This window comes from Lonchura striata, chromosome 1 (assembly GCF_046129695.1).
Source record: "Lonchura striata isolate bLonStr1 chromosome 1, bLonStr1.mat, whole genome shotgun sequence".
In the NCBI taxonomy this organism is placed as follows: domain Eukaryota; kingdom Metazoa; phylum Chordata; class Aves; order Passeriformes; family Estrildidae; genus Lonchura; species Lonchura striata.
In genome coordinates, this window is record NC_134603.1 from 107,879,254 (window position 1) to 107,901,867 (window position 22,614).

The window sequence follows — 22,614 nt, forward strand, 5'->3', positions numbered from 1 at the left end:
AAGGGGTTCAGCTGTGGAACAAACTGCTCAACAAGCAGCAAAATTAGAGATCTATTCTCCTATAGATGTATCTCCAATATCCCACTGCTGCAAAACCCACAGTTTGGCTCCATGTGTTTTCTGTAACACTTAAAAAACATGATCACAATAGCTCCACTTTTATCTAAATGATCCTCTACCTTCCTCTCACCTCTCCTGACCACTTGAAATGGACAATGTGAAGGCTCAGAAAACACTGGATACAAAATCTACAGAAAACTATCTTAAGCTTTGCATAAATACTTAGGTCTACAGTGCACACTGGGTACTTATATCCATATGTTTTTATTTCTAAACATCACTGGTCCACATATTCTGACCAATACCTAGTGACAGCAGAAAAAAAAGAACTCCATAAAATATACAGTCTCTGGTTTGTTAATAACACTATCTAGTGAACTTAAATTCACCTTCACCAGTTTTCCATTGATCTCTGGTATGTCTCCAGCTTTCCGATTATCTAGCATCCGGATCTCATAGGACTGACCTTTAAAGAGAAAAAAATTGCATGGGTAAAAGAGCAAGAGCACAAGGTAATTTTGTGTTTAATGCATTTATATTAGCTTTTGGTTTACAGTACATGAGAATACCATTATCTGAAACTTGAGTTTGAGAGATCCAGATAGTAACGTGCACTTCACACCATGCAAATCAAAAAAACTATGGAAATTAACAAAACAAAGTGACACTTTTTGGTCCCCTTAAAACCAGAGATATTTTCAAAGTTTAATTATTTAATTTTGTGTCAAGTGTAACTACTTGCTTCTCTATTTTGGTTTTTTTTTTTTTTTTCTGAAAACAAAACATTTCAAGGTTGAATTTCCTCTTTTTTTTTTTTTTTTTAACTGCTGAATGGCAACATACCGAGAACCATTAACTGGTGTTCCAAAACAAACTCTTGTAGAGTTTTCTTATATTTTCCAAAACCTAAATACTATTCTCCCATGTTTAATTTTGTCCATATACCTGTTGCCTTTGTATGATTTTATGGTCCGTATGACTTCAGAAATAGACCTTTAAAATAGACAGTTACTGTTTGTATCAACAATATAAGCAAATTTATCTTTCCAGTGAATATGATAAAGTGTTCTGCTTCAAAAGCAAAGCTTGTAGCAATTTATTTAATTACAAGGATTTTTTTCCTTCCAGTGTGAGCAGCACATATTCATTTGCAAAATCCTATTTCCCTAACTAAAACATGGGACAAAATAAATTTCAACATCTTCACTAAGATGAAATGCAGTAAAACCATCACCTACACTGACCTTCAGGCTACCTTTATGGTCTAATGCATAACATATTTAAGACATTCTGAAATGCCCTACAAGGCAATAACCCTGTGAAAGAGCAACTAACTTCTTCATCTCCTTTCACTTTCCACAGACTGATACAAACTATGGACCGTTTCAGGGGAGTTTTTTTGCTCAAGTAAGCATACTTATGTATATACTCTACACATGTACAGGCTTTCCTTACCCAAGCAGCATGTGAACATTGATACAGTCATTGATATAAATCCATATGAAATAGATGTTCACCCAGCACAGCTGAGTAAATAATATGTAATTCCTCCTCCTATATTTAACAGGAGGAAACTTCCTGTTAGTGAGATTCATTCAATTACCAGTGTTATTCTACTCACACAGCTGTAACATGTAAGTTCAACTATATTTAAAGCCACCATTTCTTGGATCTAGCAATATTAATAAACTTCCACAAATATTTCTCTGTTCTCACTCAACATTTTTTTTTGGGGGGGGGTAGGGAGGTGAGTGAAGAAAAAAATTCTGATTGTTTCCTCAAGAAGTATGGCTAGCCTTTCATAGGTACAAAATAGTATTAAGACAGTAGATTTGATAAAGGTAAAAATCAAAGAATACAAGACTTGAAAATGTAAAAATATCTCTGGAAATTTTCAAGACAGAGGAATAGATACATTCCATCTTGAAGTTTCAGACACGTAGCTGCTCTGAAAGTGTAAAAAGCACCACAGCACTGATTTTTGTCACCCCTATGTAAGACCTACATACACTACTTTCTCTGCTCTTTCTTGGAGAACAGCCAGAGGAGCAAGATGACATAAGCTATGGACAGTAAGTGAATCCAGTCTGAACTAAATTCACACAATCTGTAGCAGCTTCATTCACAAAAAGCCCAGAATGTTCAAGTTTGGAAGGGACTTCTGGAGGTCATCTTTGGCAATTCCCCTGCTCAAAGCAAGGCCACCTACAGTCAACTGCCCAGCACTAAGCCTGGCTGGTTCTGAGTATCTCAAAGGATGCTCATCGAGATCATACTTCATAAGCTTCTCAGTAAAGATCTCATGGAAAAAACCAGCAAAAGCCTTACTGAAGGAAAACACTTGTAAACAATATCTACTACCCTCTCGCTGTCCACCAAGCCACCCAGTTCATCACAGATGTTTATCAAGCTGGTCAAGCATGATATCCCCTTGGGAAATCTGTGCTGACTACTCCTGATGATCCTGTCCTTTATGTACCAGGAAATGGTTACCAGGAAACACTGCTCCATCACCTTCCAAGAAAGCCTGTAGTTCCTTGGGTCCTCCTTTTTGAAGATCATAGCAACATTAGCTTTGATGTAGTCTCTAGCACCTCTCCTAGTCACCAAGATAATTCAAAGATTATTAATGGTGGCCTCACAGTGACACAGGCCATTGCCCTTGGCACTTGTGTGTGCATTCCATCAGGACCTGTGGATTTATATATGTTCAGTTTGCTGAAGTACTCCCTGACCTATTCTTCTTTGACCAAGAGTACATATTCCTTGCTTCAGGTTTTCCTCTCATCTCTAAGGCCTGGGATTCCTACAGACCAGTGATACCAGAAAAGACTGAGCCCAAGAAGGCATTCAGTACTTCAGCCTTTTCCATGGCCTGTGTCACCATGGCCAATGTCCTGTTCAGCAGGGGGCCCACTTCAATTGTCTTCCTCTTGCTATTTACGTACTTACACAAGACCATCTTGCTTTGGACACTCCTCACCAGATACAGCTGCAGCTGGACTTTGGCTTTTCTGATTGCACCCCTGCTGCAGGCTTGGACAATATCTCTGTACTCCTCTCAGGTTACCTGTCCCCACCTCCACGTTATGTATGCCAATCTTCTGTATTTGAGTTCCCTTGCTTACCCATGTAAGCCTCCTGCCACTTTTGCCTGACTTACTGTTCATTGGGATTTGATGCACTTGAGCTTGGAAGATGGATCCTTGAATGTTAACCAGCTATACTGGGCCCCTCTTTCCTCCAGGGCTTTATTCCATAGGACGCTACTCTCCTGAAGTTCAAAGATGTGATCCTGGTTTTCTGCCTTGCTTCTTCCTCTCAGGATCATAAAGTCCACCATCTTGAAGGCAGGCAAGCCTGACTGATCTTGATACTCACAACCCCAATGAGCCTTTCCCTGTTTCATGAGGTATAGCAGAGCCATCCTCTACCACTTGGATCAGGAAACTGTCAATCAGCACTTTCCAGTCACGCTCTGCTGAGCTGCCCCTGCAGGAGACATCAGGGTGCTTGAGATCCTCCTACAAGGACCACAGCCTGTGAATGTGAGGCTACTTCCAGCTCTTCAAAAAACAGCTCATCTATTTGTTCATCCTGGTCAGGTGGCCTACAGCAGACAATATATCCATTTATAATCCTTACCCATAAGCTCTCAACTGGAACATCACCTATCCCTAGGCAGAGCCCAACCATTCCAGCTGTTCTCCCACATAATGCTTAACCTCCCCTCCCTTATCCTCTTGTCTGCCTTTCCTTAAGAGCCAATATCCCCACGCTGTAACGTGGCACTTTGCAAGCCATCCCATCACGTCACCATGATCTCAAGATCACACAGATGTCTTAAATCCTCATGCTTACTTCCTAAGCCGCTTGCACTACTGATGTGTGTGCACTTCAGAGGCACCTCACCATCCTGACTTACCACAAAGGGCTCTGGTATTTCCTTGGAACAATGCTCTACAGGCACTTACATGCTCATATCCAAATGCTGGAGATGACCCTGTTTAAGCCTCCTTTTGTTGATGTTGTGCTCCCTTTCATGCTCTTTGCTTATCAACCATGGCCATTACTCCTTCACAGTGCTGCTGTCAGTCACTCCCATCCTCACTGTTCCTACTTCAAAGCCCTCTTTACTCTTTACCAGGTCAGCCACAAGCTGGCTAAGGTACCTCCACTGCCCTTTCCAAGCTGGATCTCATCTCTCCCAAGAAGCTCTGTGCATTCACAGAACTCCAAGCTTTGCTGCACTGTGTAAACCAATGCAAAGAATGCACCCCCGTTTTAAAAGCAATTCTCTTCTGCGGTGGTGTGTCTTTAATTTGATATTTGTTTAATATCTGTTTCCCCCCCCCATCCCTAAAAACCCCCTCATCTCCAAGTTGCCAATCCTCCCTTTCCCTGCCCCTTTCCCTGGAACCTTCCCTGTCATGTTAGTTCTGCCCTAAACTCCTCCCCTGCTATTCCCTTAGTGGTTGCTGTTCCTACACCCCTCCTCCTGAGTTCTGTATAAAACCTCTGCTCCCGCCCCCGAGGGGGTCTTGGGGCTCGCTGAATAAAACCATCCCATTCACCCCCAAGTCCCGTGTCGCCTTCGTCTGTCCCCGCGCGCCACGAACTGAACTGCAGAGCTTGCAGGGGGAAGCGGCCGCCCGTTCTCTTCCCTCACCGTCCAGCCCGGCACGGCTCGGAGTGCCGCGGCGAGAGGAGCGCATGCCGCGCCACAACATATGGTAGCAGAGGATGGTTCCCTCCTTCGTCTTGTAAAAAAAACGGGCAAATTCGTGGGGGCGCCCGCCTCACAGAAGAAGAAGGAGGGAAGAGGAACATCTACGGCCTTAAAAGCTCTGCCGGATGCTATGAGAAGCTGAGCGCCGAGCGAAAAAGATTGAGGCTCCGGGACCTCTTTGTTCTCGCCATCTACCCGCCAGGAAGCAGCCGCGCTGCACGGGCAGCCGGGCTGCAGAGCTTTTTGGCGGGCAGACTTACCCGAGGACACAGAGGGCGGTTTTGGCAGCGGCTCGGGGGAGCCTGAAGAAAGGCTGACCGAGAAGAGGTTCCTCGGTCAGCATCTGCAGCGAGACCACCGGAGGCTGATAGTGGCCGAAACCAAGGCTTTGGGGACGAGTCTTGGTTTAACGGGAACACCCAGGCTTCCGGAAGGGCCAAAACCGGGAAGGAACATCCCCAGTTTTCAGCGCAACTTTTCCATCGAGTCGAGGAGAAGATCCAAGCCATCTCCGTCCGAGCCTGCAAGGTAAGGTAGGCTACACGGGGTGGGGATCGCCCCGACGGGCGGCTGGGTTTGCCACTTTTTTTTTTTTTGCGTTTTAACCCCCCGTCTGCGCCCAGACTGGGGCTGTAGCCTTGCATGTCCCTGGCAGGCGGGTGGGTTTTCCTTTTCTGGGGGAAGCTAGCACTGAGTGCTATTCTTCGCCTAGTCTTCTGTGGGGACCTAGATTGGATCGCTTTTTCTTCTCCTCGAAAATGTTGTCTTCTCTATCCTCCCCTCCCCATTCTGGGCTGGACGGAGGGGGTAGAAAAGACACCAGTAGGGAACAGCTAAGAGGGCGACACGTTAGCTATAGGAGAGTTGTTAAAAGGGGCCCTTTACACCCACGCATTGCGCCGACATCCAGCTGCGTTGGGCCCCCCCCCCCCCCCCCCCCCCTATAAATTTCCCCTCTTTGCTTCTGTGAAGCTCCCTATATCCCCATCCCCTCGGACTTTCCTAAAACCCTTTCCTATCCTCCCTTGGGGATTGCTGTGGCCGAGCCGCCCCAAGTGCCCTGCCGGACACTGCTCAGGCCAAGTGCAGTGTATCTGGCACCCCCTCCCAAGATGGCGCTGGCCACGCCACTCGGGACCCATTTCCCGCCTTGACCCTTCTTTTCCGCCCCTGGTTTCCCGCCAGTCCCATTTCTCTCCCAATAGCCCTGCACCGTCCCTGCACGAGGCTAGTCCCTGTTGGGGGAGGCGGGGTTGGATATGCCCCAATCCTTCTTCTGGCTCTTCCTCCGGGGGGAAGGTCGGGAGGGATCTTCTTCCAAGGAAATGGAGCTGAAACCCGGGACTGGGGATCCGTCATTTTGTCTTCCCCCTGAAATGGCGACACCCCGGTCCACCCCTTACCGATACCCCCTGTTAATCATGGCAATCACTAATTAAGTGATTGTCTGATTCCCCTATCCTATTCCTTAATGTACCCTACCCAATACTCCTTTTTATTTAACTACGAATTCCTCTTTTTGCTTTTAATTATTTTTTGAATAATCTATTTGTTGAGTTATATTTTATAGAAAGAAATATCATCCCAGTTAATTAATACTCAAGATATTATGCCCACCTCGCAAACAAACATTCAAATTGAACAAACCACATCGCTGTCCGCTGACTCTGCTTTAAGACAAGCGCCGTTATCCGCTGACTCTGCTTTAAGAATTTAAGAAGCTGAACATCGCAAGCGCCGTAACGAAGCAAATTCTAAATCAGATGAAGTCACAAATCCTGCTATGCTTTGTACCCTTAATTTGGACTTTCGTTTAGGACAATTTTATACATTCCAGATGAAGTTTTTATATGTTTCATGTGTTGTAATCACAATTAGTTTATCATTTTTTGATGTCTTTCAACTTATGTTTTTTTTTTAATAATATGTAATGTTACAATTTAATTCAATATTAAGTTGTTTTGTTATAATTATAATTAATTCAGTCTTTTCTAATATTTTTTAACTTAAAGGCTATGTTTTTAACCATTATTGCTACAGGAATCGCATAACTAGTGTATCGCTTCAGGCTTGCTGCATTGCTGCGAGGTTTAAAAATTTATTAGTTATATTTAGTTAATCTTTTATTATATTTAATTCCAATAATTCCATTTAATTATTTTATTTAAATTAGATAGTTGTAATTTTAATCATTCTAATTAAATTTTTTAGTTTAATTTCTGTCAATTATTTCATTCTATTTCAATAGTTTCAATTATTTACATTGTTTTAGATTGTTACTCAGAGCAGCAAAACAGCAAGTTTTGTACAGTCTTAAGTCTGATTTAGGCTGTTACTACTCTTCCTGCCCTATAAATGCAATAATGTGTCTTTCATGTCCTTTAAGTAATTTACAAAGTTATCATATAATTTTACGTTGTATTAATTTGCTTAAACCACAGAATTCTCCTTCCTTTTGTAAAAGAAAAGAGGGAGATGCGGTGGTGTGTCTTTAATTTGATATTTGTTTAATTATTTTCCCCCCCCCCCCCCATCCCTAAAAACCCCCTCATCTCCAAGTTGCCAATCCTCCCTTTCCCTGCCCCTTTCCCTGGAACCTTCCCTGTCATGTTAGTTCTGCCCTAAACTCCTCCCCTGCTATTCCCTTAGTGGTTGCTGTTCCTACACCCCTCCTCCTGAGTTCTGTATAAAACCTCTGCTCCCGCCCCCGAGGGGGTCTTGGGGCTCGCTGAATAAAACCATCCTGTTCACCCCCAAGTCCCGTGTCGCCTTCGTCTGTCCCCGCGCGCCACAAACTGAACTGCAGAGCTTGCAGGGGGAAGCGGCCGCCCGTTCTCTTCCCTCACTGCCCAGCCCGGCACGGCTCGGAGTGCCGCGGCGAGAGGAGCGCGTACCGCGCCACAACACTCTTCCATACCACTTATGCTTTTCTATATGCATCTAGCTGAACAGCAGCCAACTCAAAACACTTGAAACTCCAATGTTTTCAATGGAACCATTTAACAGATTTCACAGTAAGAGCCCTGCAAACCCCTGGACAACCATCATCGCTCCAAGATCTGAATTTCTAGAATCAGCTTCAGCTGAGTATCTAATCACATTAAATATTCCATTAGCTCATACAATAGCTCAAGTTGGAAGGAAAACACAGGAATTGAATACAACACCCTGCTCCTCATAGGATTACCAAAACCTCAATCACATGATGAAAAACATCAGCCAGGTGCTCCCTGAACTCTGAGTGACACTCTTAACAATACTAATTAAAATACTTACTGACAGAGGGTAAAATCAGGGCTTGTTTAAGTATTGCCTTAGGGAATGTCACCACAGCTTAACAGACAGGGCAAATGTTCCCACGGCTTCTGATATTCCCAAGCCAGGAAACTAAAACAACTGGTGACAAAATTAAAGAGGGTACTTCCCCTTGAAAATTATTTAAGGCAAGACACTGCCTGAAAATGGGGCCAGCCCTGAAACCAGATATCTGAATAACCAGGAGGTAAATTACTCTTCTGCTAGAGGACTCAATTTAACTCATTACACAAACATACCTATCATCACAACTCAGTGTTGAAGACTGATCCTAATTTTATGCTGCCTTCAGTATGAAAGGAAACATGTCTCACAACTTTTTTTTTACTTATCACAAAATTTGATGAGTTGGAAGGGACGCACAAGGATCATCGAGACCCAACTCGCAATGCCAACTCCCTGCACAGGACACCCCAGGGGTCACACCATGTGTCTGAGAGCATTGTCCAAACGTTTCTTGAACTCTGTCAGGCTTTGTGCTGTGACCACTTCCCTGGAGAGCCTGCTCCAGTGCCCAACCACCCTCTGGGTATACACATATACATATGCTAAGAACCAGTAGAGAAATTTTTATGAAAACACCTTAACCTAGACAGTAAATGTACTGACTTTCTGTCTGAAGTACTAGCACAGAAAGGACACTGGAAAACTCTTTTTTTCTTCCCATATTTTTAAGGAAAGGGTATACCAATGCCCTCATTTTTCAATCATAAAAACTTCTTTGCCAATGCAGTTTTTACATTGTAAGATATTTTCAAGGACAGAAACAGTTACAGTAATTTTAGACATTGTCACTTTAAATGGTAAGCTCTTCTCACAAGAAAGACAGCAAGCACTTTCCTCCTTCAGCCTGATGCTTTGTGCTCTGTCTTTAAATTATAGCAAATTCTATTGAGATTTAGAGTCAAAACCCACAAGACAAAGAAGGCTGAACTAGATACAGGATTGGAGATCCTAGGACATTAGAGGAGGAGAAGGAAGAGGTCAGAGGGTATGAAGCCATTGATATGGTCCAAAACAAATGACAAATGATTTTGAGTTCAGAATACTAGCTGAGTAAACACAGGACACCAATGTAATTCCCAGAGGCGAGGAAGGTTTCATCATATGGCAATGACTACATTCAGATTATTCTACCTAGCAGTTAGTGCTCTCTCTAGGAAAAAAAAAATCTATATTCATGCAAATTAAAACCCAGGATAAAAGGGGGGAAAAAACCCAGATTGATTCACATTAAGTATTTATCGAGTTGATTTCTGATAAATGTACTAAAACTCCAAAGGTAAATGCACTTGTGATCGTGTTTAAACATAATACAGTTCTGGACAGACATGTCTGGCTAATTTGAGAGCAATTACAGATGTCCCTTTGGTGCAACACCTCAAGGAATGACATTTTAACATTTATTATGACTTTTGAGGGCTGTTTGTGTGCACCTCACGCATATATCCAATTAACTTGTTCTTATCAATCAAGTTGAAGCACAAATGCCAAATTAGTCCCGAATTTTCAGCTATTACTACCTGAAATTTGTCTCCTAAAAGCTCTGTTGGCTTGATTGTACTGGGGGATGGAGAAGGGCAACACACAACAGGAAAAAAAAACGAAAAAAAAACCAAGCCAACAAAGGAAGAAAGACCTCACCCCCAGCAGAATCAAAAGGGAAAGTAATACCATGCTACAGCTGTGAGCCTACAAGTTGGACAAAAAAAGACTACTATTAAGGCATCCTTACAACCTCAATGTCCACAATTTTGGATATACACACACATGTATTAAAACATTAAATACCATTTCAGTTTCAGACTTGCACCGCAAGCTGCATTCACACATGTATACCAACCTTGATTCAAGTATGTGAGAGTTTCATCATATAATTTGACTGCTGGAGATGTTGCAGCACACATAACATACTGGAAAGGTGGATGTTTGGTTTCATTTTCTTGTGGAAGGCTGGAATCTTCCTGTTTGAAAATAGGCAGCGCCAAAACATCACTGAAAAGAAAAAAAAACAGACAACTTTTGAGACTGTTGACCCTGTTTTGATTGAAGTCAAAGAAAAAAAGTTATTTGTGACTTAAAAAACCCCACAGTGAAATACATACAGAATTTTGTTACTCATTTTATTAGTAAAATCTATATGAGCAGTATAAAAAACATTTTCCACCAGAACTTTAGGCTAGGATACATAAACAATACCATGAGACTTAAGCAGACAAACAGTTGTGTTTATCCTTTGAAAATCCAATCTTTGGTTCCTGTCTCCACTTAAAAGACGCAGCTCTCTCTTAACTTTTCACCTGTCAATACAGCCAAGCTTACGTAATAAATATGCAAATGAAAGCAAGGCTTTCATTTTCTTCTCTGAAATAATGTATTTCCCAAAGTAAATTACCTACATTGTGAAAGTATCTCTCTCCTCATTTAGTACCTTTATATCTAACCTATTAATTCTGTTGATATTCTCAATCTTTTCTTAGGCTTTGGCACACTGATTAGCTTAAAAAATCATTAAGTAGCAGATTCACTAAACATAAACTATAAAAAGTTTATGCCAGGATTCACTTCACTTATCTATGATGCATAACCAGCCACCAGAAAAACTTTGGAAATGCTACGTTTCTAGAGAATAAATAGCAATACATGTTGTCCACAAGCTGTGGTAAGAGAGACAGCTTCACCACAACCAGCAAACACATCTTTGGTTTTCCACAGAAATTAGTAATCTGTATTAGAAATAATCTTCCTTGTATACAGAAATCCCTCATAAATTAGATTTTTAGGAGTTTTTCTTGCACTGAATTTTTGTTCATGATGATATCATCTGCATATCCATGCAACTTTCTTTAAAAATGTTTCTAATGTGAATTAAGATCTCATACTACCTCACCTGTTTATTTAGTTTTTAACCAACATGTATCTTGTTTGTATCTCTTGCATTGATCACAAACATGTATTTAATATATTTTGTAAAACAGTTATAAATTGTCTGTATTGCACTATTTGTAGGCTGTACACTAAAGTGTTTGAAGTAAAACTGTTTCTTTATTGTTCCTCATTTCTGCAAGAGTCTGCTAATTTATTTAAAGAAAATTCTATTAATTGCTCTTGAATTCCAGCTGATATCTGAAGAATCAAAAGTGTATCATAATAAATTCAAAAAAATGACATTAAAGCCAATAATTTTCTGTCACACAGGCTTAGAATGTAAGACTTGGTCTGCTTAAATCTTAGATATGCAGAGTGCAGGTGGGGCACTCCAACTTCTTTTCAGAGCAAATGCCACATTCTGTTAGAGATGTTACTCCCTGGGCTACCTGGAAGATGTTATATTGGCAAGAAAATATTTATGAAGGGTGAAAAGTCAAAGAAATTTGTCTATAACTTGGAGAGACTGCACAGTGTCCCCCCAAAAAGAGACCAAAGAAGGACACCCATACAGGCTTCCTTTCACTAGGAAGTAACCACAGGAGATGCTACAAAGACTGATCTGATGCAAGCAGGACAAGGCAGTACACCATCCAAAAAATGAATTACAAGCCTACTGAACCGTGTCCTAGCTACTTCTGAAGCCACCTCCTCAAACTGTAGCCCAGAGAATAATTAAGTAAGTTACAAAGGAAGATGTGAAATAACCACTTAAGAGATGTGGACACCCTTAAGAGCATTCTCATACAGAGACAAGGATCCCAGAGTGGGACAGCAAAATCCATAGATGGGTGAGTGCTCCTTGAGGATGACTCAAAGAAACAAGGAGCTGCTTCAAGCCCTGACCTCATCAGAGGGCAGCACGAGCAGCCCAGCACAAGAGGGAATGCTGTGACAGCGACAAGCAGAGGGAAGTGGGGTCCCCAGACAGGACTGCTACACCAGGAACCCATGCTCGCCACACACTTCAGCACCCAAAACACAAGTGCCATTACAAGGAGGAACTTTAAAATGGCAGGAACATGGAAACAATGGCAATGTTTAAAATACACACAAGTCAAAGTGCAACAACCAAGGCATGAGAAGTATCTCACCAAATAAATTACCTATAATTCTTGACTAAGTTCTGCAGCACTTGCTTTCACATAACACACAAGATTAAAGAGAAGTCTTTTGTGTATTCATGAAAAATACCTTTAAAGCCCTCCTTTTCAACTCACAATTTGAAGTTTAAAGTGTAGCTGGTCTGGCTTAAGAAAGTGTGAGGTGTTCATGAATTAGCTAAGAGACATGGCATTGCAAGCCTACAAATGCACCAATTTAGGCAGCTTTAAACTAGCTTTTGCTAATACTTACAAAGCATGATGACTAACTGCCACTGCAGAAGGAGAAGAAGAAATAAAAACATCCAGCTCTACAACCCTACAATGTAGCTGTAAAGAGAGCACAATGTTCATTCTTAAATGCCACCATTCCAAAAAATACTCCAGAAGACAGCACAAGGTAAATTTTTCCTATAAAATTCTTCTGGGTACTAGTACATTCCAAAGGAAAAGACAAGTGCCAATGCCATGTAAACTCCTTCATAGACCATCTTTGAATAAATAACATTTAAATAATATTTTGATTCATTCACTTGCAAAGAATAAAATATTTGTGTTTTTTGCATTTCAACATACACTCTTTCCCCATCTAAAAAACAGATTAAAGCTGCATTTAAAACAGTCAATAAGGTATGAGTAAAGTATTTCAAATTAAGACCTGAAGGATCAGTTTAAACAGGGCCAAGCTAAATTTCACAGCAACTAGCATTTTCTATAAAATAAAATTCATTGCAGCACAGGTGAAGAAAAGATGCAAAGACTACGCACAATGGGAAACAGAATGGGAAACAGAAACTTAATATTTTTTAATACTGCTCTTGACTTAATCTAAAGATGATAAACTGCATATAATATATGCTATTGCATCAATCATATTACCAAAAACTATGGAGATGCTATATCCATCTTTTTACCACCTCTAATCTTATACTGATTTTATTTTAACACCCAACAACAACAAACAAACAAATGAAAAAACCCAAAGAAATCCTCCACACAAACAAACACAATACAGAGAACAGATCAGCCTTGTCATTTCCAGCCTTTTTCCTCTCAGACCCCCGTTGCAATTTCTGCATTTATAATGAGCCAATGTCCCAGCAGAATTAATCATCTGCCAGAGTCAATCCCTGGCAGCCTCCATGCTTATGTATACTTATGCAGGCATCCTTTAGTCATTTTCCTACTCACCTGGTGAAATCTTGTTTTTGCTAGGCCAGTACAGATTAGAAACAGAGACTTGTAGTGCCAGCTTTGCTTAAGTTATTTCACACAGCAAAGAACCTCTTACCTAAACTGAAGTGCCCACTGGCAGAGCAGCCCAGAGGGAGGAAAAGCCAAGTGCTCCAAAATAGTTACTGCTGAAATTATTTCAGACTACAGGGGGACAGAGAGCTTGAGGAAACTGATTCTGTTCCTTTTTTGCCAATATTAACTTTTGATCTTGTGAAGTAAAAACTCACTTCACTTGTCTCATTTAAGTGAACTTTAGAATCACAAGCAAGCTGATGTATGGGCAAGAACTAACCTTTGGAAGGACAAGCAGCATCTTTTGCTGTATTTTCTGATCTAATTTGAGAAAGTCCATCTAGCAGGGTTTACCCTCCTCATGGAAGGAACTCTGAGACCAAGTTTTTGAAACTTAGCTCTAGTAAGAAAAGTCTTACCACAGTTCCTTAGCATGTGTTATCTAAAGCATTCAAATAAAAGACACTTTTCTTCCTAAGAGAAGACAGAAGATTTACCCAGAAAAAAACCCAACAGAAACAGTTTTCATTACACCCCAAATACAGGCAGGAAACCCATCCTCCAACACAAGCCTTAGCTACTTATGCTACAGAGATGCACACATGAAACATCACCATACAAAAGCAGGAAGGCTTAGAAAAGGAAGCAAGGTGAACGTTACTGTTTGAACTAAAGCATCCAGTGGGATGCACCACATGTGAGAAGCTGTCCTATGTCATGTAACCTAGGTGAGCATAGTACAAAAAGACCAAGAAAAATGTAATTTATCCCCTTGTGCTTGTGAAATGTGTTTGAAAGCCTTCAAAATCACCTTCCTTAAAAACTTAACATCTTCTTTCCACACATTGTCCAAAGTGTTTTCAAAAAAACCTAACACACACAAACAAAAATCCCCCTCCCTAATAATAATAGGGTCAAAATAATAGGGTCCAAAAAATAAATTAAGAACTTCCTGTCCTTACAAGATCAGGAACTACTATGTCAACAAAATTCAAACTGATGTCTCATCAATCATCTGCCTTATCTATCTTCTGGATTGTATACTTTTGGGTGTGAGTACTAAAGCATCCCAAGGCCTTTTGAAACTTTAAAGCATGGTTTTTATGAGGACAAATACCTTTAACAAAATTTTTTCTCAAGCAGTCTTTGAATTAAGAGTTAAGATCTCAAGGCCAAGCTCTGAACTGTTCAGAGGTATGAGCAAGCCATAGGAAAATGTAAGGCAATGGGAGACCTGGGACTGCCTAACACTTCCCCTATGTCCACAAAAGCAAGTTTGATGGGGGGAAATCCCTGGAATTAATTTCTGGGAAACAACCTTCTCTGCAGCAGCTGTCCAAGAAATCCAACACACAAGAAACAGTGCAAATATAATGCTGTTCCTGGGAATCCCACAGACTATCACACAGAAACTCAGATGGAGAAAGGCTTCAGTTTAAGGGGAGTCTGGCACAAAATACAAGAAACCACCAATCAAAGAAAGAAGTAAATGCCAACAACAAAACCTGTGTCATTCCTACCACGGAAAGAAGTAATAATGTTCACCATGACAAATCCACTCCTCCAACACAGGGAGGTCAGGCGGCCAGTACAGATGGCTCCTACATAGGAAATGCCTGAAGAGCACATGAAGGCAGACCTGCTGCCCTGCTCTCCATCTGCTATGTCCATCCAACATGAGAGGTGACAGAGGAACAGAGAAGATAGTTCTGCACTTTGAAGTCTTTTCCTTAAAAATCAAACTGGCCCCTGATTTTTTGTAATGTATGCACATACTCAACTTGGAAGAAAACAACTCAAACCCAACCTAATGTCAACGATCTAGAACATGAGGTTTATCTTTCAACATGTTTTATCTGTGGTAACAAAGCAAGGAGGCTTAGGTTTATGGATATTCTTTTCCTTCAAATGCCTATTTCCTCACAGGTATTTATTTATTTCTGTGCTTGCATGAAGAATCCAGCTCCAATTCTAATCAGTACCTGACATTTTATTTTAGAGTCTATATGTGAGTGAAAATTAATTTTTTCTACAGTGCAATGCATAAAAAAATAGAACAGAACACTAAAACAGAAGCTTTATAATGTGTTCTGCAGAAAGCACTTTGTATATCCAAAAAAGAAGAAAAAAAAAAAATCAGGATACCATCAGCAAAGATTCCTCTTTCAAAAATCCAATATAACCAGCAGTAGTCTCAAAAGAGTGGGAGACATTAGGGGAAACATAAACAGCAGTTTGTCTGTCATAATGTAAAGCAACCAAATCCAGGGCCTGAATGAGATAACTCCTTTTTGGTTTTGCACAGCAACTATGAAGTTAAGGCAGTAACCGTCACAACACAATCATGTTTATCAGAAACCAAAAAAGGCTGTCGGGGACAGCTGTTAGAAAAGAACACTCTCCCTTTGTCCTCCTGAAAGGAGAGCTCTAAGTCGTAAGACAATGTTCCCTCAACTCCTGCCTGACCATCTCAGGGTTCCTTCAGCCTGAACTGTGCTTGAGGTGGTACACCAAGGCCCCTCACAGCCAAGGCTTTCCACACCGCAGTAAGGAGACAAGACTGAAGACTGCATTAGGCTTTCCCTCTTTTCAACCAAGGCAGCAGACAGCTGCGTTCTCCAAAGACACTTAGGTGTTTGGGAAGTGCAGCAGAGTCAAACTGACTTAATTCTCCAAAAATGGAGGATTGTTTGGATGTATTTTCATACAGTCTTTTGTAGAGACTTCTCCATTTCGGAACCAAAAGTAGTTTTTTAACTTAGTTTGATGAACTTCAGGTTTTAAACTACAAATATATACCAAAACAGCTACTTCTGAAATAATTATTGAGTTCCCCATGACAGGCTTGAATTGTACCACTACAAACATCATTGGAACTGCAAGCATTTAAATAAATGCATGTACTAAGCTTTCACATTACACAAAAAATACAGTCACTAAGATACTTGTCTATTAATGCTCAATTAACCCAATGAATATTGATTCAATAATCAAGTAATTCATTAATGAAAAATGGAATTCTGCTAGAAATATGACAGACAGTTCTTTGAAACTTGTCTTTAAATAGCCGCCAATTATTTTGCAGTTTACAGCAACCATAAGTGGTCCTCAAATATCCACAACTACTGTTGTGTTACAACAGATATTATGAGGGATTCATAAAAAAACATGATGGGTGCCATTGGGCCCATTATCAATGGAAATTAACACTAACTCCCTTAAATTAACTCAAAACTCACTAACCCCTTACTGAAGGGTACAATGTTTTTATATGGGTTTTGGTGCAGGTGTTATTTGACATATCTGACAACTTTTTCTATCAATTGAATTTAATTTTGTGATTATAGGCAGTTTCTTATTGCATGAGAAGGTGCTAGAACAGCAACCAGAAAAAATGGGTTTTGAGACTTTATAAGGAAATTTCAAAAACTATTTAAAACTATGTCAATCTGCAGGGGAATTTAGGAGGCACTTAGCTGCCTTCTAACAAGAATCCTACAATGGATTGATGATCAATGAACATGTGCGACTTTCTCAGGAAGAATAAACACAGGAGCAATGCCATATATTCTAAGGGCACTGAGTCATCATCAACTCCAGGAAGTATCAACTCCTTTATATACAGCCCAAACAGTTAAAAGAATTACATGCTGATCTTCCTAACAAAGTCAAGGGGGCATATACCTTGAGGAGCTCTCCCAGGACTCTCCTCCAGGCAATATTAAATTTTCTTATCTTTTCCGTAATAAAGTGACAAGTAATTAACTTCTACTGGCACAGTGAACAGTGACAGAGCAGTAACTCTCCTGTTCATGCTTTGCCACTTCTCTTGGTCTTCTTCTCTCACATCACTTAACGGGCTGTAATTTCTCTGAAGTAGAAATCTGACCAATACAGAGAGTAATTTAAATAAGTGCTGAGAATCACTCTGAATCCAACAAATACTAAGGGCAATTAGGAGATGCCTTTAACTTGGGGTTCATAACTTAAGTTACAAATACTGCTTCTACTTTGTATATCTTCCAAAATTTTTCTGCAGATGAAGTGTGCAACAGATTCAAGACTAATATGTAGCTTATACAATCCTACTTTTTAAGTGCTGTTTTTAATGGCTACAACTCCTGTGGTAATTCAAAGTATCCTAATAGGCATCTCTATGTAACAAAAAGCCATCCACAATGACCAGAAAAAACAATCTATCCGCAACAGTAAGGATGATAATTCTTACAGTTTCTAGAAACTGAAGTGTGTGCATTACTGGGATGAGAAACTAAGTTATGAAAATACAAAAAAAATCTAACAGTCAAAATGCAGAACTTTTATTCATAAGAGATCCTAGAAAGAACTGAATTAAGTTAGAGAAGAGTAATTCTTGACCATAAACACACGCGTTTTCCACTGGTTTTCTGCACTTACAACCCATCTAGGCAACAACCACACAGCTGCCACAAAAACTGGCACACCATTTCATGGTATGAATATCTGAAGGTTTGCAAAGAGAGAAACAGGATAGAAATGGGATAAAATCCAGACATGCTGAATATAAAATCAGGAATATTCTCATGAAGACATATGAATCACTTCATTCTCTGAACTGGCAAGTTCTCAGCGTTATTAAAAAAAAACAACAAAAAACAAAAAAGCAAACTAACCAACCGACCAAAACACAACCGAAACCCTGCACAAAACAAAACCCCCATCAAGTACATGTCCCACCAGAAACCCACTTAACTCACAATACCAATACTATCACAGCGGTCCTCATTTCTATCCAGTAGAAGCCCTTTTCCGTAACTTCCAGCAAAGACGCTGCACTTCCAAACATTTTCCCTGGGAAGTACTGCCTTAAAGTAGATATAATAGATGAAGCTTGTGGTCACCTGCAAGTTTCAGTTTTCCCTGAGAACGTGCCTTTTATAAAGGCTAGGCCATCAAAATTATCAAACTCAAGTGTTTTTACTTCTCCAGACAAAATACTAAAACACTGACAAACCATGTCGAAAACCTTGGACTTAAAATGTCTGTCGTTGTCACCAAAACAGTTTCCTTTTCACACTAAGTCGTTACTCAGGAGTCCACACATTCTGCCCATGGGCAAGCTAAAATTTATTCAAACAAGTACAGTTTTAACTTAGTTTCAAAAAGGTACATCCAAACGCTACTTAAACACTAACTTAGTAAACCTTGGAAAACAATCAAAAGGTAAGGAAACGGCCAAGTTTACTGCGAACAGAGAGCTACACGGCAAGAAAAAAAACCGCCATCATTAAAGACACACTACATAGAAAAAAACCCCATCACTACACAGAAATACAGAATAAGTACTGAATAAAGCACAGCCATACTACCACTTTATTAACTACGACGTTTACCTGGTCGAGAAAGAACATTTTTAAACCTGGCAGGAAACACCTATTGTTTATCACGAACAAGAACTACATTTGTCGAGTGCAAGATGACCGTAGTTTGGAATGTGGGGTCCAGCTACACCCCCAAGGGACAGCGAAACGTCAGTTTTAGGACGGGGATTTGGCATATAACGGGGACAGCACCCCAGCGCAGGCAGCTGCCCGCCCTTCCCGAGCGGCCACCTGCCAGCAGCACGGGAGGGCAGGGCGGGATCCCCTCGCACGTGCCCACGCCTCGGGAAAAGCTTGCGGAATTGGGGAAAAAAAAAAAAAGAGGGGGGAAAGAGAGAAACTCGGGCTCCTTCCCGCGCAGCCCCAGCCTGCCCAGCGGCACGGGCAGGGCAGCGCGGCCCGAGGCCGGCGGGGACGCGGCGCCCAGGCCGGGGGTGAACTGCGGGGCGAGTTACCTCATGCTGTAGGCACCGGCTCCCAGCTCCTGCCCGATGCCCGAGAGGCTGGCGTCGAAGTCGTGCACCAGCCCGGACTCGATCACTTCATCCATCTTCAGCACCCACGCCATGTTCCGCCGGCCCCGCCGCGCTCCCGCCGCGGGAGGAGCCGGACGGGGCGGAGCCGCGCGGCACCGGCGCGGCCGGGGAGGCGGTGCCGGGCAGGCGAGGGGCTGGAGGAGACGGGGAGAGGGGGAAAAAAGCACGTGCGGGGTGGGGGACGGGGGCGACTCTGCGCTTAGCCCCGGGGGGGCCCTTTCCTCGCGGCGCGACCAGGGCGCGGGGTCGCTCTCAGCATCCTGCGCCCGCCCGGCCGCCGCGGGGCGCTGGGGACCGGGCGGCCGCCGCCTCCTCCTCCGACCTGACGCTGCCCAGCGCCGCCGCTTCTGCCGCCGCCCGAGCTCCGGCCCAGCCCAGCGGCGCCCCCCGCCGCATCATTCGCCGGGGGGAGGCTGCGGCGGCAGCAGCAGCACCGCGAGCGCCCGCCGGGGAGGAGCCGCCGCCGCCGGAGGTCACGGCCGCCCCGGGGGCTCGCGCCCGCCGCTCCGGCGCGTCCCGCAGCGCCGCCGCCGCCGCTCACGACAACATGGCGGCCGCTTCCACCCCCGAGCGCCTGCCGGGGCGGTGCCTGCCCGCGATCGGCGCCGCCGATTGGCTGGGCCCCGCCGGCAGGACCAATCAGGGGCGGGCGCGGAGGGGTGAGGGGGAAGCCCGGCCAATGAGGAGGCACTTCCTCACGCCAGGTGACGTCAGCGTGACGGGCGCGAGCGATCCCTGCGCTCCTCCCCAGGCCCGCGGCATGGCGGGAGCGCGCCCCGGAAGCGGCGGCGGCCGGAGGGAGGGGCGGGAGCGGGAAGGGGCGGCGGCGCCCGCGGGCCGCCGGGAATGGCGCTGCCGCCGCCGGGAATGGCGCTGCCGCCGCCGCCGGGAATGGCGCTGCCGCCGCCGCCGGGAATGGCGGCCGCCCGAGCCGCACACCGCGCAGGCCCGCTCGCTCTTCAGCGACCTCCGGCGCGGTGGCTGCCCCGAGCAGCCGCGCTCGGTGCTCGGTGTCCCTTCTCATGGCTGGGGGGCCTGGAACGAGATAAGCTTTAAGGCCCGCTCCCAACCCAAGCCGTTGCATGGTCGCTTTTCCCGGAGAACAGAAAAACACCCAAACCCCACAGAATTACTGAATATTCTGAGTTGGAAGGGACCCTCGAGGAACACAAGGGTCAGGTTCGAAAGGACCGTGCTGGTCCCACCCTGCTCAGGCATGGTCACCCTGGAGCACATGGCACAGGATTGCATCCAGATGGTTCTCGAGTATCTCCAGTGAGGGAGACTTCCACAACCTCTTCAGGCAATCTGTTCCAGTGCTTGGTCACCCACACAGTGAAGAAGTTCTTCCTCATATTCAGGTGGAACTTGCTGTGCATCAGTTCCTGCCCACTGCCTTTCTCTTCCTATTGCTTGGCTCCACCAAGAGCCTGGCTCTGTCCTCTGGACACCCTCCCTTCAGATAGTGATAGATACCGATGAGGGCCCCTCTCTACTCGCAGAAAAATTCCCTTAATATTTAACAATTCACGAGACAATTAAAATGTTAGGTCTGGAGAACAAACTACAGAGCAGTATTAAGACCTTAAAACGTATTTTGATGCTATAGTAACATGCTTTTAGTACAATTGCACAAGTTTTGCAAAAGGTAAAGGCAGGAAGGCCCTAAGTTAATTAATGGTTAACACAATACTAGGTGTTGTTCAAAATGTGCATATAGCATCCTCAAAGATAAAGAGAGGTACACAGACCATGATTTATGATCTTTAAAGGCACTTTGTAAGTTAAAATGACTGCCATCTTCTAAAAAAAAAAAAAGTTTCAGTTGTTTTTCTTGCTGTAATTGCTCTAAGAGTTCTCTGCCTGTCTGGGCAGAGATGAACAGTTCATCTGCATATAAGGGGAAGCTTAGAAAAAGTGAGATTTATTAAGAAGGCAAAGGCTCATGGACAAGCCACTAATGTAGGAACTAGTTACCATGTTACAGCTTTTAGTGAGAAGAATTGAAATTACCACTGGCAAGATTCCTCTTTTAATCCTGACAAGATGACAACAATACCCAGGCAACAGAAAATAACATGAAACCCTATTTTTTTAAGTTTTACAAAACAAGGTTTGTGGGAAACTAAAAGTAGTGCACTTTCTACTTCTGACAGATAGGATCCAAGACCAGAGAGGACACATACAGTATGATTTATGCATAGCAAAACTGGTTTCTCTGCTTACTAGATCTATGCTAACATAACTACGTAACAGTTATGAGATCATAAATTGGTGATTTTTATTTTGGGAATTGTGACATAAATTCCAACCATTCCTGAGGGTATACAGTGAAACCCATCCTCTTGCATTTCAGTCTTTAAAAGCTGGGTGTAGCTTGTCTGTGATAAACCAAGTGACTGCTGGTATTTCTGAAGATGTTATCTTTATCTATTTTAGGACACAAAATGCCCTTTTTCTGTTAAAATGTGAATATTAAAGGGAAGGCATTTTTTTTTACTTTAGCAGTATTTGTATCCCTGGCTCATTCACAACAAGCTTTCTGTAGAGGTGTGCGTTGTTTGGTTTTTGCAGTTTTTGAAGTACATGTTTATGATGTGTTTCTTTGGGGCAGGTTCCTTGATCAGTGCCATTATCAGATCCTCAGATGAGGTTCAGCAATGCACACAAATTGCTTCTGAGCAGGCCAGATCCACAAGTCTAACCTGTCAGAGACGACACTGCCTGTGGCCCTGACATTCCACTTCTGCAGACCCAGTGACTGGAATTGGAGACATGATATGGTGGAGAGAAAGTGTATGCAGTGGAAGTCTGTTTTTGCCAATAGATCTGCAAAAAAAGCATTCCAAGTACAGTTCTGCTGGGATGTAGGGATCCTGGGACATTCCTTTCTCCATCTGCTTATCACTATTGCTGGCTGGCATCCTCCCCCGAGGTTGATTGCTTCTCTATCAGTCTTACTGATGTCCAGATGTGGGACTGAGGTGTGATGTTTCACTAAAGGTGAACTGAGGACAGAGGCAAGCTACTCAATTATTAAGACCAGACTGAAGCCTCATGCCTGAACTGGTTTGTGTTCTTTCTTCTCAAGGTGGTTGGCCTTGAGGGGCAATTTCATTAGAGATCAGCTCCCATATACAGCCCATAATTGATGGAAGGGTCCCCCCTATGCTGCATTTCAATACACAAATGCAGGCTGCCATCCAAACCTAAAGGCAGCTGCTGAAAAATGTGTGGGAAGAGCAACTTCAGAGGGACTCAAATGGCAGATTTTTAGATAAGAGTGGGAAAATAGAAGCAAGTATAGGGACCAAGGCAAGGAAAGGAAAGGCAAG

The 22,614-nt window shown here is 43.0% G+C and overlaps 1 protein-coding gene across 3 annotated transcripts in view; it reads right to left on the reverse strand.

Moving 5' to 3' along the window:
- Window positions 1-19,391, reverse strand: part of UBP1 (upstream binding protein 1) — a 38,330-nt gene extending 18,939 nt beyond the window's left edge. Inside the window, exons 1-3 of one of the 3 annotated variants that reach the window (XM_021553282.2) lie at window positions 19,199-19,391; window positions 9,948-10,099; window positions 450-526 (exon numbers count right to left, since the gene is read on the reverse strand). In XM_021553282.2, coding sequence (XP_021408957.1) covers window positions 450-526; window positions 9,948-10,099; window positions 19,199-19,311 — 342 coding nt within the window. In that variant the 5' untranslated portion in view covers window positions 19,312-19,391. The remainder of the gene's footprint in view (window positions 1-449; window positions 527-9,947; window positions 10,100-19,198) is intronic. The other 2 variants (XM_021553281.2, XM_021553283.2) reach the window with 2 other exon arrangements.
- Window positions 19,392-22,614: the final 3,223 nt, after the last annotated feature.